General features: G+C 37.1%; 1 protein-coding gene and 1 long non-coding RNA gene across 2 annotated transcripts; both read left to right on the top strand.

Moving 5' to 3' along the window:
- The first annotated feature begins 12,037 nt into the window (after nucleotides 1-12,037).
- Nucleotides 12,038-12,989, top strand: LOC141828812 (uncharacterized). Its single transcript, XR_012601835.1, has 3 exons — nucleotides 12,038-12,376; nucleotides 12,536-12,634; nucleotides 12,730-12,989. It is a non-coding gene; the product is annotated as an uncharacterized LOC141828812 (long non-coding RNA).
- A 1,454-nt stretch (nucleotides 12,990-14,443) lies between these two features.
- On the top strand, nucleotides 14,444-16,036 carry LOC141830223 (cytochrome P450 703A2-like). The gene has a single exon (XM_074717707.1). It carries the CDS (start codon nucleotides 14,471-14,473, stop codon nucleotides 16,034-16,036), a length of 1,566 nt encoding a protein of 521 aa, XP_074573808.1. The 5' UTR covers nucleotides 14,444-14,470.
- Nucleotides 16,037-18,086: the final 2,050 nt, after the last annotated feature.

Raw genomic sequence — 18,086 nt, 5'->3', positions numbered from 1 at the left:
CTTCAAGATAATAACTAAGGGTACACTAGGACTCTGAGGTACTACAAAAATCTACAAGACTTGGAATGAGTGCAATAGGAACTTGCTAAGTCCATCAATGAGTTTTGATCAAAATCTAATGATGGACCTAAGAGATTTTGATGTATGAAAATTTACCATGAAATGGAAAATGTGAGTATGTAAAAGGTAGATATGGTGAGAAAGTCTAATCTTGAGTCCCGTACAAGAAGTTATGAGTCCGTCTCAATTGGTGTTGGTGTAGGAAGATTAACACCATTGTGATGCTGGATTTTCAGAAACAACACCACAATGTTTGTTCTTCTCAAAAAGGCTAGTGTTGGTTTGGAGATATCAACATCATTATGGTGTTGTTATTCGAAGACTAACATCGTAGTGGTCTGAAATTTTCAAAAGCTTTTGCGCATTGTTGGAAATGTCTTCAAATAGTAACTAAGGATACACTTGGACTCTGAAGCACTGAAGAAACCCATAGGATTTGGAATATGTTTAATCGAAGTCTGTTAAGTCCATCAATGATATTTTGACTAGAATCCATTGATGGGGACATAGATAAGGGATTTGGAATTCTGAAATATGACCATGGAATGGAAGAGTTGAGGTGGAGAAGGTAGATATGATGAACAATAGTGGTTTTGAGCCTCCTCTATGAAGTTATAGGTTCGTGTCAATTGTCATGCATGATGAAAATTTTAAAATGGTGGTGCTGCTTTTGCAAAATCAGGATCGATGTCTCTAGAAATCAGAAAATAGTGGTGATGAGTTCCAAGGATCAACACCACTATAGTGTTAATCATCAAAGAACATGACTATAGTGGTATGAAACTTTCAAATGCTTTTGAACACCACTGGAAATGCTTCTAGATGGTAACTGAGGGCACATTTAGACTCTTAGGCGAAATCTACAAAATTTAGAATGGGAGCAATCAGAGTTTACTAAGTCCATCAATGGTTTTTACCGAAACCCATTGATAGACCTATGAGATAAGAATTTATGACAGATTGCTATAAAATTGAAGAGGTGAGTGTGGAGAATATAGATATGGTGTGAAAGCTTGGTTTTGAGCTCCATAAAACAAAGTTATAAATTCATGTTAATTGGCACAATTGTTAGGATCGGTTGAATAGCTAGAGGGGGGGTGAATATTTTTCTTGATCTTTCTCTGCACAGAGATTAGCGGAAGCAAAAATATAAAAGAGAAAGAAAGAGATCAACGCTAACCCGGTTTATTTTACTTGGTATCCACCTCCGCAGAGGTGACTAATCCAAGGATCCACACGCACGCACACACCCGATGCACTATGAATCTTCTCCTTCTCGAAAACTCGAAGGCGGAGAAACCTTTACACCTTTTTGGATCTCCTCAAAATGATATGAAATATTGTCTAGGAGGAGAGGAATAAAGCAGAGATCTGAGCACAAAAACGCTCACAAAAGAAGCACAAAAGAATGAAAGAATGGCGAAGAAGATGAGTTGTTCTCGTGCAGGCTTCTTTTATAATCTCTGCAACATCAGTCGACTGCTGGCAGGGCCAGTCGACTGATGCCTTCAATCGGCAACAAAATCTTGCATTAAATGCCATTAAATGCTTGCCAATTTTCTGCAACGTTCAAATCACAGTCGACTGTCCAAGACCAGTCGACTGGAGACAGTCGACTATCCATAATCCCAGTCGACTTCCCAGTCGACTCCTGTCTTCCTCTGGCTCGACTGATCTTTCTGTGTGCGTCTGATTTATGAGCAGTCGACTGCTGGCAGGGCCAGTCGACTGGTGAAGCTGAAAAATCACATTTCAGCTTCTCTTGACCTAGACCTCGGCCTTCAAACACCTCCCATAGCCTCATGCCTCCCTGCACTAGCCTGAGATGCTTCCATCAGCTTCGTCATGTCAAGTCCTTGCCAAGACCACCCTTGGACTTCTCCTTGCCAAGACTACCCACTTGGACTTTTGCTTGCCAAGACTACCCACTTGGACTTTTGCTTGCCAAGACTACCCACTTGGACTTTTGCTTGCCAAGACTACCCACTTGGACTTTTGCTTGCCAAGACTTCCCACTTGGACTTTTCTTTGCCAAGACTACCCACTTGGACTTTTGCTTGCCAAGACTACCCACTTGGACTTTTCTTTGCCATCTCATCCATTAACTCATCCTACGGTTGAGAACCAATCTCATCCAACGGTATCCGATTGATTGCATCCTTTTGAAGATGTCTTTAGGCTACAGCGGGGACCTCGAGGAGGTATTAGATCTGGCCTTCTGATGGGTTTCGGATCCCGTATTCAACCCCGAATACACACCTACATCCATCAATAACGATCCATTCCACTAGAGGATCATTATTGCACTACCAATCTAATCCCCAAATTACATTTTGGGTTCCTTCTTATTATATTATGCATTGCTCCCCGTGTTTAAGATATCGTATGTCCGTCAATTATCTGAGTTCACTGACAACTCAATAATCGACATCTAGGACCTTGAATAGTACCACTCAACCTCATTGTCAGTCGGACCAAGTCCACTTGCAAGATTTTGACTTGACAATCCTTATGAGCCATCCAAGGGGACATCATCACCCCTACTGGGACACGGATTCCTTCTGTAATTAATGGCACACCGTATAGATAATAACATCACCCAACCTACCGGGAATAATTGATCTGACGCAAAGATCTCACCCTTTGGTAAATCAAAGCAATAATTACTACCTATAGATGCCCATTTATTACATCGGGATTAAGAGTGCATAATCTATAATAACAGAGGTCTTGTTCAATTTGTGAGTCAGAGTAAATTGAACAACCTCAATGGTCCTACTCAATACACACAAAGTGTACTAGTGTAATTCTACAGTCAAGACAGACAGTAACCGAATTACACTACAACCGTTCCCGATGGGTTGTCCAACGCCATCTTGGTTGTGAGCCTTAGTTTATAATTCACAGGGGACTGATAATCATGGTCTTCTGTGTCTCACAGACACCAAGTTATCTACAGTGTGAACTAAGAGGACTTTATTGCAAAATTACACTATTGCAATCATTTGACCAAACCATGATTTCTTATTTCATAAATGTTTATACAAAAGACCTAGTCTTTGACTGTTCCACAAGACAGCCATGTCATTCCACCAAACTCGATCGTGTCAGCATAAATTTTGCTTGATCTTTTCTGTCACGCCATGAGACACAACCATGCCTCCCCGATCTTCTCGGGCATGCGAACGGAACACGGCCATGTCTCCTTTTGAAGCCTATATATACATCCTTTTGGAACCCTTTTAGGGATGCGGTCCGAGAGGACAACAAGAAGGCACCATAACCAAGTTTTGGAGGGGAATCCGCCATCACGTCCATCTTCCAGAGGCTACTTCGCCATTTCCATCCACCACCGACGAGGAGATCTCAATTCAAGGAAGAACTACACACACCAATAAGTCCTTTTTCCTATCTTTCTAGGATTTAGGAACTAAGATAAACTCTTGTTCTTCTTTCTTGAATTGTATCTCCTTCGTTATGGAGTAAATCTCTTTGACTCTAGGATGTAGGAGGAATTGGGATGTAACGAATGATTGTACTTGATGGTTTTCTTTGCTATCTTATATGACATGCTTATACATTATTTTATCGAATTGTTTCTCGTACTTATTTTTGATATTTTGAAGAAGTAGTTTCATATTGATGGGAGTGACTGTTCATAGGAAATCTTAAGATCGTATGACCGGGGTGCCTTGTGACAGGAGGTGAACTTTTAATCGGACTGACTTTCCAAAGAAATCCTTGAGTTATAACAAATTCTCATGAGGGATAACTAACAGTTATTGACTGGGAGAGGTCCTTAATTGGGTACTCGGTGATAGGGGGTAGGATACCAATAGTATTGCTGGGGTGCCTGATGAGTTAGGGTTTCATGCATTTTTAATCGATTCAATTTTAGATTTTTGCATGAAAATAAATTGTTAAATGAATCGATTTGATTATATTTGTGTCATGTGGTATAATTGAAGGTTTGATTATAATTTATGTGATTTAATGGCAAATTTTGTATTAATTGAGTTTAATTGATTGTAGGGTTTAAATCAGACTAAGCTCGAGCTCAATCGCCATCAAATTAAGCCAACTCGAGCCAATTTACCCAAATTGATCAAGCCAACATGGAGGGCATGACCTAGATCAAGCCCGATCAAGATCCCTCAAATTTTTGGAAGCCCTAAGCTGCCCTAGAGCCTAGATCAAGTTTTGACCGTCGGATTCAAATTCAAGAGCTGAGATGTAGTGATTAATCAGCAGTATAAAATCAAAAACATTACCTGATGAACAGTGGCTGGCCGCACTGTTCATTGTCCCAAAACCCGCGACCGCGACTCATCCCCTGTTCACTAGCGTAACTCCCAGGCCAGGCCTGTCCTCCCAAACCTTTCCCATTGTGATCCTTGATCCACGAAGATTCCAACGCCGGCCGATTGGGTATATTTCAGCGGTTGGTGGCTCACGGCGGAGAGGGTTTTTTCGGTGCCGAACCACCCTGTTTCTTGCTGTTCTGGCGTTCTGCTACACAATTCGAGCCCTCGCTTCATGGAGGGGTTCTCCTAGGATCGTGGAGCTTCCTTGTATCAACAGCAGCATCATCGGAGTAAAGAGGAAGTAAGGAATCCAATTTTTCCATTTGAAAAGTCACTACACAGCTTGATTTTTGTTCAGAGAGGTTTTTTCGGCGCTTTTCTGGGTTTGGGCAGCAAGAAAACACACAAGAGACCGACGTGAAGACTCCTAATTGATCAGTGAAGCTGGTTTGACACCCAGCTGAGGAGAACAAGAGGAGAAGAGGAGGGATGAATGAGTTTCTGATTTTCGGTTTTAGCTGTTTCTGAACATTCTTGTTTCACTGCATTTTAGGCTATCATTGTTAGTTGTTTGAGTTTGTTAATTTCTAATGCTAAGTTTAGTTGTTGTTTTTCTTTTGGATTTAATCTATTTCCATTAGCTTGCATTTCTTTACTGTTCCATGCCATTTGAGTGTCATGTATCAGTTTGTTAGGGTTACTTGGCTTAAGTATGGATGTTGTTGATAGCTAATGGGAATGGATAGTTAAAATGAACAATTAGCTTCACTTTGCAAAGGAATTAGGATAGCATCCTGCCATTGAAATTCTGTTTCATAGTGTACTGTTCCGTATCAGTTTTCTAAATTTTTATTAGTGTTGGTGAATTAGTTTAAGGATTGAGATCATGGTTAGTAAAGTTCATTACATTCTTTATTTTTATTTCATTCCAAAAATACTAAACCCCCATTTTTATAGAAAACCCGAAAAATACAGCACGTAAGCTTGAATTAAACAACTTTTCTACTAGCCCTTTGAAAAATATGACTCGAGGCCCCCTACACTTGCTTGCCTCTAGAAATCAGAAAATAGTGGTGATGAGTTCCAAGGATCAACACCACTATAGTGTTAATCATCAAAGAACATGACTATAGTGGTATGAAACTTTCAAATGCTTTTGAACACCACTGGAAATGCTTCTAGATGGTAACTGAGGGCACATTTAGACTCTTAGGCGAAATCTACAAAATTTAGAATGGGAGCAATCAGAGCTTACTAAGTCCATCAATGGTTTTTACCGAAACCCATTGATAGACCTATGAGATAAGAATTTATGACAGATTGCTATAAAATTGAAGAGGTGAGTGTGGAGAATATAGATATGGTGTGAAAGCTTGGTTTTGAGCTCCATAAAACAAAGTTATAAATTCATGTTAATTGGCACAAAGTCTAAAACTTTTTAAACCTTTTGAACAATGCTAAGAATGCTTCATGATGATAATAGAGGCCACACTTGGACTTTCGGGAACTGCAGAAACCTATAGAAGTTGGAATGAGTACAATCGGAGCTTGTTAAGTCCATCAATGAGTTTTGATCGAAATTCATTGATAGACCTAGAGGATTTGGATTTATGCAAAATTGCCATGAAATGAAGAAGGTGAGTGTGGAGAGGGTATATATGCTATGTAATCCTAGTTGTGAGCCCCTCCATGAAGTTTTGGGTCCGTACTAATTAGCAAACATGGTGAAATTTTTAAAACACCAATGTTGATTTTAAAATGTCAAAACCAATTTTTTCATATGTCAGAGGCAGTAGTGCTGCTTTCCAACAATCAATACTATTGTGATACTGGTTGTAAAGATCAACACTACAATAGTGCTGATTGTAAAGATCAACACCACATTAGTGCTGGTTGTAAAAATTAACACCACAATGATGTTGGTTATATAAGAACAACACCACAATGGTACTGTAGAAAGTTGAGCACCATAGTGGTATTGTGGAAAGTTGAGCACCATAGTGGTGCTGAAATCTAATGTTCAGTACCACTATGTTATAAATTGGAACTACTATACATCTTCTAAGTTTCAACGTTAAGTAATAAGTGTAGACAAACTAAAATGAAAACCACCTCTAAATATATATATATTTTTATTCGCTCACCACATGCTATCTCAGAAAACTAATCCTTTACCTTCGGATAATTGTATTTACAATGTCAACTGATCTTTCTAAAAATCTCAACTACACAACAATGGATGATAGAAAAACCTTAAAACAATATTTTCTAAACCTTGATTCTACTCGATATAAACTATTCGTCTTTAAATAGTATACATTTATATCACAATGAAATAAAAATAGTATTTGATATAACATTGTAGAGGTAGAGGAAAGCATGGAGATCTTAACTTCTTTAGAGAAAATTTCTTTTGGGTGCATGTCTCGGATATATATATATATATATATATATATATATATATATGTGACTAAGATGTTTGAGAAAATAAAAATAATCTTAGAGGAATATAATAAGGATCAAATGTGTTCTTTAGGAAATATGAAATAAGAAATGATACACTACATAAAAATGCATTATGAAAAAGCAGTATGATATATTATAGAAAAAGTAAGACCTGAGTCCTATATCCATGTAGTGTAATGTATCATGCTACGTTTTCATACTGTATTTTCATATAGTGTATCATTTCTCATATACAATTTAGAAACGCTTTTTGATCAATTAGACAATTTTAAATGCACTCTCAATTGTCGGAGAAATAATGGTATATTAAAAATATAAAAAAGTCTTTTAAAATTTCTTTTTAGGCAAATTGATAATTTTAATTTAAAGTTGACTAATAATTATTTTTTAATTGGAATTAAAAGGCATTAGCGTTTTAGAATTTTTATAGATTTTATTAAAACTATTTTTTTTTCTTGATCTGTCATGCTTGATTTGCACTATACCCTTATTGCTCACTCTGACATGACACGTGGATAAATAGAACCTGACCATCTATTTTTGACGGATCATGTTGGACACCAACACTACCCATTTTATATCACTACTTGATTTCAAAATGGTCCAAATCGCTTATCCTATTTCGATTTTACCTTTCCACAAAATTCCTCATCATAATTATCTGAATCAGATTAGCAACCTGAACCACTTCATTATTTTTTCCCCGTAAAAATTTAAAATCCTAATGCTAGAGCCATTTTTCGTTTTAGCTACAACCTTAATTTTTTTCGATCAAATTTTCATCGAATATCGTTGGCTTCAGTGATTCATCTTGAAATGATTGATGGCTAAAGCTCCTACATCACCTACTTCTCTGTTCCTACACCACCTTCACCTTGACTTCTCTGTTCCTAGATAACACCACCTTCACTCTGGCTTTTCTATTCATCAATCTCACCATTCAACGGCTTCTTTGTTCCCTGTCAGCACCACCTTCATCGGTTTCACCACCTTTAGTGACTTCACTGTTCACCGACTTCATTGTTCACATGCTTCACTTTCTTAAGCAATTTTTGTCGGCCTCAAACTGATTCGATCTGATTCGATTTTGTCGGCCTTTATCGGGGATAATTCCATCTGATCTGGGCGTTTGGACCTACAAGGGCGCTTAGATTGTTCCGGGCACTCGAAGTATGATCAGGGTGTCATGAACCAATCAACCAAGTTTGACCTGAGTTGATTTTTGGGCTTGGTTGAGCTATTTATGTTTGCTTCTCTTATGCTTCCTCAGTCTTGCTTCCAGTTTCTAATTCCTGCAAGATTAGGATACAACAAACAAACAACTTAAGCCTAACTGTAGTCTAACCTACTAGGCTTACTTAAGTCTTACCCTTTAGGTCTAACTTACTAGGTTTATCTGTGCCTAACTTTCAATTAGGACCAGTCACTTTCATAAGTAGATTTTTTACCTACCAGACATCCAATCACCCTTGACTTGTTTGGACTTTTCCTTGTCTAACCTTCAGTTAGGATCAGTCACTCGGTAGACTTCTCACCTGCCAAACATCCGGTCACCCTTGACCTGCTTGGACTTTCTCTTGCGTAACCTCTAGTTTGGATTTTCTGCACCAGCTTCACTCACCAGAACTTTCTGCCCAACTTCACTCACCATGTCTTATTGCCTAGCCTCCAACTAGAACTTCTCTTGCTTAGCCTCCAGCTAGGTCTTCTCCTGCCCAGCCTCGAACTAGGACTTCTTCTTGCCTGATCAACGTAACCTGACTAGGACTTTCTTATCCGGTCTAATTGATTAGAACTTCTCGCTAGTCTTCTGGTTAAATTGACTTGACTAGACTTTACTCACATCCAAATATTATGTCATGTTTAGATCAATCCTTGATTAAACTAATCATTTTTAAGTATATTGTTAAATATCGAAACCCTAGAGGTAGATTGTGCTCTCCGCACCTACACATAGTCCTCTCTGAACCATTTCCATGACACTACTATCACCATTGAGTGGAGTGAAGAATATGAAAGTTAAAAAAATATATATTACATCATTACTTCAATTGAGTGTAAATTTCATTATGAAACGTAAAAGAAATCTTATTACACTACTATTTGAAATAATTTTTTTAACTTATTACAAATTAAATTTTACATTACCTTTCCAACAAAAAATTCATCACTCCCGTTTGATTCTTGTCCTTGTAACGCAATAAGTGTTGAGTTCATTACATAGGCTTCTTCAGCTAATGGAAACACATCTTCAAGTTCACTATACTCATTGAAAGACAATGGCGGATCTATTGAATAGTTCATATCATTCATTATAAATTTATTAGTGGAAACATCCCTTTCAATTTCTGCTAGTATTCTAATGTTGTAATCTTTTGGTTGAGTTCATGTAACTTCAAATATTTGTTTCAAATTATGACCTAGACATCCTCAATACTAACAACTTCTTCTTTTAAATTGTATCTAATATTCACACTCTCTCCCGTTCTCACCACAACACTAACATAACTGGAAGATGACATCTTACTACCATTGATATTTATATTTGATGTAGCATTAGCGAATCAGTTTTATTTTTGTGAATCAACCGATTTCATCTTATATGAGAGCACTTCATTAGAAAATAGATTTCTGCATTGATGCAACCGCAAATAATAATCACTTCTATTAAATATTTGAATATTTTTATAACACACTAGCTAAGTGAATGAAGTCAATACATCATCACATGTCCCTAAATTTACAGTTACACATTTCAAAATTTAACATTTCATAAACAAACAACTTTAAGCTTGTAACCACATAATTTATTGATTGATTAAGGGTATTATTAATGAAACTTTGAAGACAAAAAAGACAGATAATAAAGTCTAGATACATAACACTAACAACATAAGGTAATCGATATTTTACTAAACCACATTAGCAATGTTTCATATAATGCTAATCTATACATTATATTAATTCATTTATAGTTTAGTAGAAGAAAACTTATATGTTGTTCACGAGATTGATTAGAACGTAAAACTTCGTCCATGCTACGATTTCAACTATCACTGCTACTATGATTGATTTTTCTACAATGATAAAAAATATTAGGCAATATTACGAAGATGTCCAAGACTATAATATTTGTAAGAGTAATTTGAGATGTTATCGTCACCTCTAGAATATTGGTTGACAGAATTGAATGAGTACTTGAAATTTTTCAAGCTGACATTATAGTTTCTTACACCCAACCGCCAACACATTGCTTGCATCTTGCTCTAATACAATAACAGAGAACTGGCAAAGCCACTGCCTAGAGTAAGGTTTAGTCAGTTTCAACTTCGTGGTCAGGAGCAACTTCCTCTTGAAGATCGTCAGAGACATAAACTGCATTGTTTGTCGAAGAAGAAGCTACATTTGTTAGGTTTTCTCCGATCGCCTTTTTTGCGTAGAATAAGATGAAAAGTTCATTGGATAAGAAACTCCACCGGAGCGACGATTTTTAACCTATGCTCCATTCCTCATTTTTCTCTTAAAGACTGTCGGAGACATAAACTGCATTGTTCACTAAAGAAAAAAGTTGCACCAGAGCTACGCTTGTTAGGTTTTCTCCGATCATCTTTTCCACATACAATAAGATGAAAAGTTCACCGAATAAGAAACTCCACCAGAGCGACGATTTTAACCTATGCTCTGTTCCCCATTTTCTCTGACAAGAAATTGCACCGTTCATCAATCGAAAAACATTAGGCATTAGTCCGAAGTTTATCAACTTCTCTCTGTTTGATTTTTTCGGGCAGTAGAAGATCACTATTCGTCGAAAAATAAGCTACACTATTCATCAACCGTCGCCTTTGGTTTGGACTAAGGTCGCTCTCTCCGAGAAGACACGAATGCAGTTCGGGATGATTTTTGCTTTGGACACATGTGAGATTGTCTAGCGATTTTGGAAAAGGTAAAATGGGAAATGAACCCACACGAGGCTACGCAATTTGGATAATTCCAAAACCATCTACGCGATTTGGGTAAAATGCATAACCACCTACGCGGTTTGAGAAATTATCAATTTTTTAAGCAAGAATCTGTTTATAACAAACTTTTTTTTCATTATTATAAATAATTAAATAATACAGACAATTTGATGGATATTATTAGGGTTGAGTATTCAGTTAAAATCGAATCGAACTGAACTAAATTAATCGAAACTGAACAAATCAAAATTTTCAAACTAACCAAACTGATCGAATTTGTAAATAAAATTGAACATACCAAATCGATAAAATATCGATTAATTTGATCAAAAATTAAATTAATTGAAATAACTAAAATTTTTAAATAATATGAAAGATTTATCAACTAGTTACGGATTTATAGGTTCACTTACTTAAAAATTTATCAATTATTTTTTTAATTTTAATTTATTTGATTTATTTAATTTATTCGATTTAATCAAATAAAAAGCTTTAAAATGAAAATCAAACTGAATTAATCAATATTATTAATTTTTTAATAAATAAACTTTTAAAATAATCAAACTGAATTTTAAAATTCACTCAATTCCATGAATTTTTGCGATTTAACCCAACTTTTCCTCGCTCTCTACCTCTGTAGACCACTGCATACCGTTTCACTTCATTAGATATGTAAATTGGTACAAACGAACGAAGGAGAACATCTTACTTTATTTCTTTAAATGATATAGATCTCCAACTTCGTCCACTATTCATCGGTGCGTGTCTATTTATTATTTACAGAGACATGCAGGAAAATTATCCATTCATCCCAATAGAGTAAAACGTAATATATACAGAGAGAGAGAGTTGGATTATAGTTAATGCCTAAAATTCAAATAGAAACAGATAACTTATAACTAGTGATGATTCCCAAAAGTCAAAATCGTCGACGTTACTGTCAACTAATTTCTCGATTATCGGCACTGATTATGAAAATTCCGGAATTTTTAATCAACGACAATCGGCAAATTTGTCGACACACTCGTTCAAAAGCCTGCAGTTTGAACCCGTCACCGGTGTGGTCCAAGCTGGGTCGACAATGGTGAGCAAGAAAAACAACACGTTGCCTCCAAGAATCTTGCTCGATCCAACTGCTCAAGACAAAAAAACAAACCAGTCCACAACAACAACAAAAAAAAAGACAACAAATATACGCCCCACCCCCTCCACTGGCTATGCAGCTAGCAAAGCCTGCGCCACTCTCTTTTCCTTTTGTTATATATTTTCCTTTGTTCTTATTCACCAACCTTCCAATGTCTCCTCAATCATCCACCCCTTCACTCACTCCTTTCTAGGGTTTGTATCTAGTTCAGGATGGTCTAGGCCTAGCTATAGATCATACTGGTTTTTGTTCTCCCATAAAAAAGGTTGAAAGAGAAGAAACGACGACGGGATCTTCCTTATTATGGTAGAGAGGCCGGCGTATGATGCATGCATGGTGTCTCCAGATGATATAGGAGTCGTGCCTGGTTCCCTGCATGCCACACACGGAGGCTAATCTTTGGGGGATTGATCGCTGCGGGTGGTGTGCAAGGAGCCAAGCATGCATGCCTTCTCTCTAATTACTAATTTCCCTCTTTAGTTTGATACATAGTACTACAAAATTTATTTTCTGCATATGTATTTCATTCTCGACGTCAAAAGTGAAAATGCATGGATTCGTGCATGAGAAAATATTAACGGTGCCGTTAACTATTTTTGCAGGGTTTAGCTAAAAGGAGGGGCGAGATCACCTTAGTTAATAGGCTTCTGCTTCTGTTCTACAATGACCACTATCTTCTTCCCACTTTAGTTAATTTCTTGGTATGGTTTCTTTCTCTATTAGAGGTCGAGTGCTTAGATTCGATCGATTGTTTTATTCTTGATCTAGTAATTCGTATAAATTGATAAATGATCAGTTTGTCTAAGATTCTATTTACTGAGGAGAAAAATAGGAGGCAAACGAAGACAAGGAGAAAAGGAGGAATATCAAAAGTACTCTCTGTCTTTCCTCGCTGATGATGAAAGCTTTGGCACAAAGCCTCCCTCTTCTTTCGCTGAGCTTCGATCTAAACCTCTGCCATTTCAGCCCCCCAACGAGGCACTTCTCTCTCTCTTTTTTATTAAAGGCCCAGTTTTTGTATCATTGCTTCATGGAAATTAATTTTGAGCTTGGAATTTCCAGTCCAAATTGGCAGTCCCTAGCCCCTTGAGATCATTGCTTACTTAATTTGGTATACTTTGACCATCGAAATAAAAAAAATACCAAAAAGAATTTTCATATTAGTTTTTCTTTTAAAAATATTCTTTTTCAATCGTGGTTATTCATAGCTGTATAACATATAATAGTTAATTTTAGTTAAATTTATTATAAGTTATAGAATTATAACAAAAAATATTACACATATAATTAATAGCTATTTAAAGTAATTTTAATTAAATTTAAATAATTTCAATTAAGTTGATAAAATTATTTTAATAAAATAGTATTTTATTTATAATAATTTTAATTAAAAAATAATTTAGCTCTAGCAATTGCAAGAAGCACTAGAATAAAAATATTTTTAGATAAAAGATTTTTTTATTAGAATTGTCAAATGTTGTCCTTTTTAATTTATCATCCAAATAACGCTTCATCCTCATCCCATTTTTATTTCTAAAAATATCATTATTTTTTATATTATTATAGCTGATATTATTCATAATTAATATTTTAATTTTGATGAACACTAATAATATTATATTATAATCATAACTTCTATCAAATATATAATTTATCTTTAATCAATATTAGTTAATATTATATTATATTAGTTATAAATCTTAGCTACTACCATATAGATATTTTATTTTTGATCAATATTATATTATAATAGTTACGGTTCATAGTGCTATTATAATTGTGAAGCAAATACAAAATTATAGTTGCTACAACTATATTTAAATTATTATTTTTATATTTATGCTCCGTAATTGCAATAACTAACTTTGAAAAATAAACATATTTTTAGAAATAAAAATAGATTGAGATGAGATATATTGTTGCGAAGATAAATATAAAAAAGTACCCTTATAAGCATTTCAATAAAAAGGATGTACTTTATTTTTGCCAAAATAAAATTAAACGTCCTACCATATATATAATTTAGCGCACCATTTACTTGTCTCACACTAAATATAATTTAGTGCACCTCACACCTAGACCCAACCATAATACAAAATCGATGATATGACGGTTCTAAATCCCACATTGAAAATTTTAAAATAAATAAGTTAATTTATAATAAACTACATCATTAATGTTAGTAAAATATTATAAATATTATTAAATGAAAAACCTATGATAAAATAAAAAAAATTATTTTAAAATAAATAGGAATATAATGAATTGATGGTTAATTATCAATTTAAATTGACAAGATCAACGCCAATTCAACAGTCATTTGGGATTGAATCCTTAATCGGCCCGTCTTATGAGTAGGACCTATTGAACCGTACTATGAAATCAGGCCGTTGATCCGATTCAAATTTCGGCCGTGGCTCGCGGGCAGATCTACTCACACATGGCAACATCTCACTTCGCAATCGTCTCTATATAAACCCGAATACAGTTGAGGGGTTTGAAGGAAAGAGCATTGGACGCTTGTTCCAACCTAATAAATGGAGATGGTTAATCTCGGAGACATTCTATTCTCAATTCCTCTTGTTCTAATTCTCATGTTAATGTCCACCTTTCTGTTAAGGGCTGCTGAGAAGAGGCACCGTGTCTCCAAGTTGAGGCTTCCACCAGGGCCAGCAAGGTGGCCGATCGTCGGTAATCTGACGCAGCTGGGCCTTCTTCCCCACAAGGACATGGCTCGCTTCTGCTCCTCCTATGGCCCGCTTGTCTATCTCCGCCTCGGCGCCGTCGACGCCATTACCACCGACGACCCGGCCGTCGTCCGCGAGATCCTCGTCCGACAGGACGACCTCTTCGCATCCCGCCCGAAGTTGGTGTCCGCCTTCCAGTTGAGCTATGGCGGTAGGGACATCGCCTTCGCTTCGATGGGCCCGCAATGGAAGCGACTGCGTCGGACCTGTGTTGAGCACCTCCTCACCGCCAAATGCTTCGAGTCTTTCGCCGGGAACAGGGCGCTGGAGGTGCTCCACCTCATGCGCGATGTGCGAGAGAAGGCGTGCAAAGGTGAAATAATCGAAGTGAGCCAGGTGCTCGGCGCCTTCACGATGAACAACGTGACGAGGATGCTCCTGGGGAGGCGGTTCTTAGGGGACGGCCCAAACGAGGCAGCTGAGCTGTTAGACCTCACACACCAATTGTTCTGGCTTCTGGGGTTGGTCTATCCCGGCGACTACCTGCCGTTATGGAGGTGGCTCGTCGACCCCTTTGTCGGGATTGAGAAGAAGATTAGGGAGGTTTCTCAGAGGATGGATGGGTTCCTGCAGAGGGTTATCGACGACGAACACCGACAAGCCATTGTGGCAAAGAATCTAGCAGATGATGAGCATGGCGAGGATAGGGACTTCGTTGATGTCTTGCTTTCCTTGCCACGGGTGGAAGAGAAAGAGGGGATGGATGTTAGGGAGATGAAAGCTATAATTCTAGATATATTTGCAGGGGGGACTGACACTTCTGCGGTTGCAAGCGAGTGGGCGATGGCGGAGGTGATGAAGAACCCAAAGGTGCTGGAGCAGGCACAGGAGGAGCTGGACAGAGTGGTCGGACGGGATCGTATGGTGCGAGAGTCCGACTTGGGTGATCTGAACTACCTCCGGTGCATCGTCCGGGAGACCTTCCGGTTGCACCCTCCGGGGCCGCTTCTGATTCCCCGCGAGTCCATGCAGGCCACCGAACTCATGGGGTACGACATCCCAGCGAAGACGCGGGTGTTCATCAACGCGCACGCGTTGGGGAGGAACAAGCGCGTGTGGGGGAACGACGCAGACGAGTTTCAGCCAGAAAGGCACCTCTCAACAGACGGGGAGAGGGTCGAGATTCTCCGCAGGGGTGAGTTCGAGATCTTACCCTTCGGCGCGGGGAAGAGGAAGTGCCCTGGAGCGAAGGTGGGAACGACGGCGGTGCTGTTGGCCCTCGCTAATCTCTTCCATGGCTTCGACTGGGAGGCGCGGGAGGAGATCAATTTGGAAGAGGCATTCGGTTTGACCCTGCGCAAAGCGAAGCCGCTGCGGGTTATGGCACGACCGCGTTTGGCACCTTCCCTGTTCTAGTGAGCGATTTGGATGGCAAGTAGCTGAAATAAATAAATGTAAAACAATAATAATCGAATTTCTTTGTATACGTTTAAATGTTATTTTATTTCATGGCATGTTAATCGCGACTATACTCGCACAAATTTAATGACAAAAGCACCCTCCCTGTTTTAACTCTTTTTTCAAGTGTATTTATTTACCCTTCAAAAATACCCATGATCATCTTCTCACTACAATCAAATTACTCAGAGATTAGTTCTTTCAATCCCTTCTACTCTGACAAGGTTTAAATTTCCTCTAGGAACAACTTCTTTCAACAGCCACTCTCTCACAAACAGACCCGACCACGGTTCAGAACCGACGATTCGATGGTTTAAAACCGCCAGTTCGACGGTTCATGACAGGTCGACCCTTAACCTTAACCGCCCAAGACGGTTACGATTCACGGTTCGGAACCGCCGGTTCACGATTCAGTTCACGGTTCGAGATTATTATATTAAAAATTTTAAAATTTAAAATTTATTAAAAAAAAGGCTTGCAGCCTTGCACTTATTAAGTTGCCTACGTATCCCCTTAGGGTATAGGGGAATCAAAGCCCACATAGTTCTTTTACATTTTCACCCTTTTACATCACTCACTTTCATTTCCTCCCGTTCCTCTCGTTGTATTCGTTCCTTCAGTATCAAATTCTTCGGCTTCGTCTTCTGAAAGTTGTATTCCTTGGATTCTTTTCTCGGCTCTGGTCCAATCGTCGAGTGATGCTTGGGCTTCCAATGAGTCGGGAGACATAGTTGATCGTCGTTCATCTAATATGTTGCCGCTGGCACTGAATGTCTACTCCACAGCAACAATTGACACTGGACATGTTAAAATTTCTTTGGCAATTACGGAGAGAATGGGAAAGCTTTGAGCCTTCTGTGACCACCACTTTAAAATATCGAAATCTTCACTATCTGCTTCATTAAAATCAAAAGAAGTGGTAAAATAATTCTCAAGTTCCTGTGTGGAAATTGAGGATCCTCGTGGATGTTTCGTCCGTTCTTTTAATAAAAGTTATGCTTTTGAAAGTTTTAAATTAGTACTAATAGTTTGTTGTTGTGTTTCAGAAATATTAGTTTGTATTCCATATTTCACATAATATTGATTATAAATATCATATAAATAATTTCTAATATTATATATAATATTAGCTGGATTAGGAGAAGAAGGATCTTTAACAGGAATTAAAGCGTCATAGTATAAAGTTATCATTTCTTGTAAAACTTCTAATTTAAATGTAGGATCTAAAGCAAATGCAACTAAATAAATTTCAGGAATTAAATAAAAATATTTCATATTTAGTTTTCATAGCTAATATACAAGAAGTTAAAGCTTCATTATTGATATGTTTATTTAAAATTAATACTATATTAGAAAAATTCACTAAAACTAAATGAGCAGTGGGATAATAAACACCAGAAGTTATTTGGTTGCATCATTAAATACTTTTAAAATTTTACAAATATTACTACAAATATTCTATTATTGTGAAAATAAATATATATTAGTATTACTATTTTCTGCAAAAAATAAACATAATAAATCTTTATATTGAAATGAATCTTGTAATAGTTGATATGTGGAATTCCAACGTGTTGGTACATCACGTGGAAATTTTTTAGGTCTCATTCTATTAGCTTTACAAAATCTACCCCATTGTTTCATCATAGATGGATGAGACCATAAATATGAAATTGTGATTCTAATTGGTTTAATATAATTTTCTAAAAGTCTTAATCCATCTTGAACACATAAATTTAAAACATGACATACACAATAAATATGAAAAAAATAAACCACCAATAACAGATTGACAAACAAATTTTAGTTCATTTATAGAAGCGGTATTAGAACTAGCATTATCTAATGATATTGAAAATATTTTATGAGATAATCTATATTCTTCTAAAATTAAACATAATAATTGTGCAATATTATTGGCAATATGTGATTCATCAAAAACTCTATAAGCTATCAACCTTGTTTGGAGGATCCAAGAGCTATCAATCCAATGGCAAGTCACACTCAT

Source organism: Curcuma longa, chromosome 5 (assembly GCF_044706935.1).
Source record: "Curcuma longa cultivar G26 ecotype Majalengka, Jawa Barat chromosome 5, ITB_CL_G26_1.1, whole genome shotgun sequence".
Lineage (NCBI taxonomy): Eukaryota > Viridiplantae > Streptophyta > Magnoliopsida > Zingiberales > Zingiberaceae > Curcuma > Curcuma longa.
The sequence above is the reverse complement of the archived record's forward strand: the minus strand, read 5'-3'. Positions and strand labels throughout refer to the sequence as shown.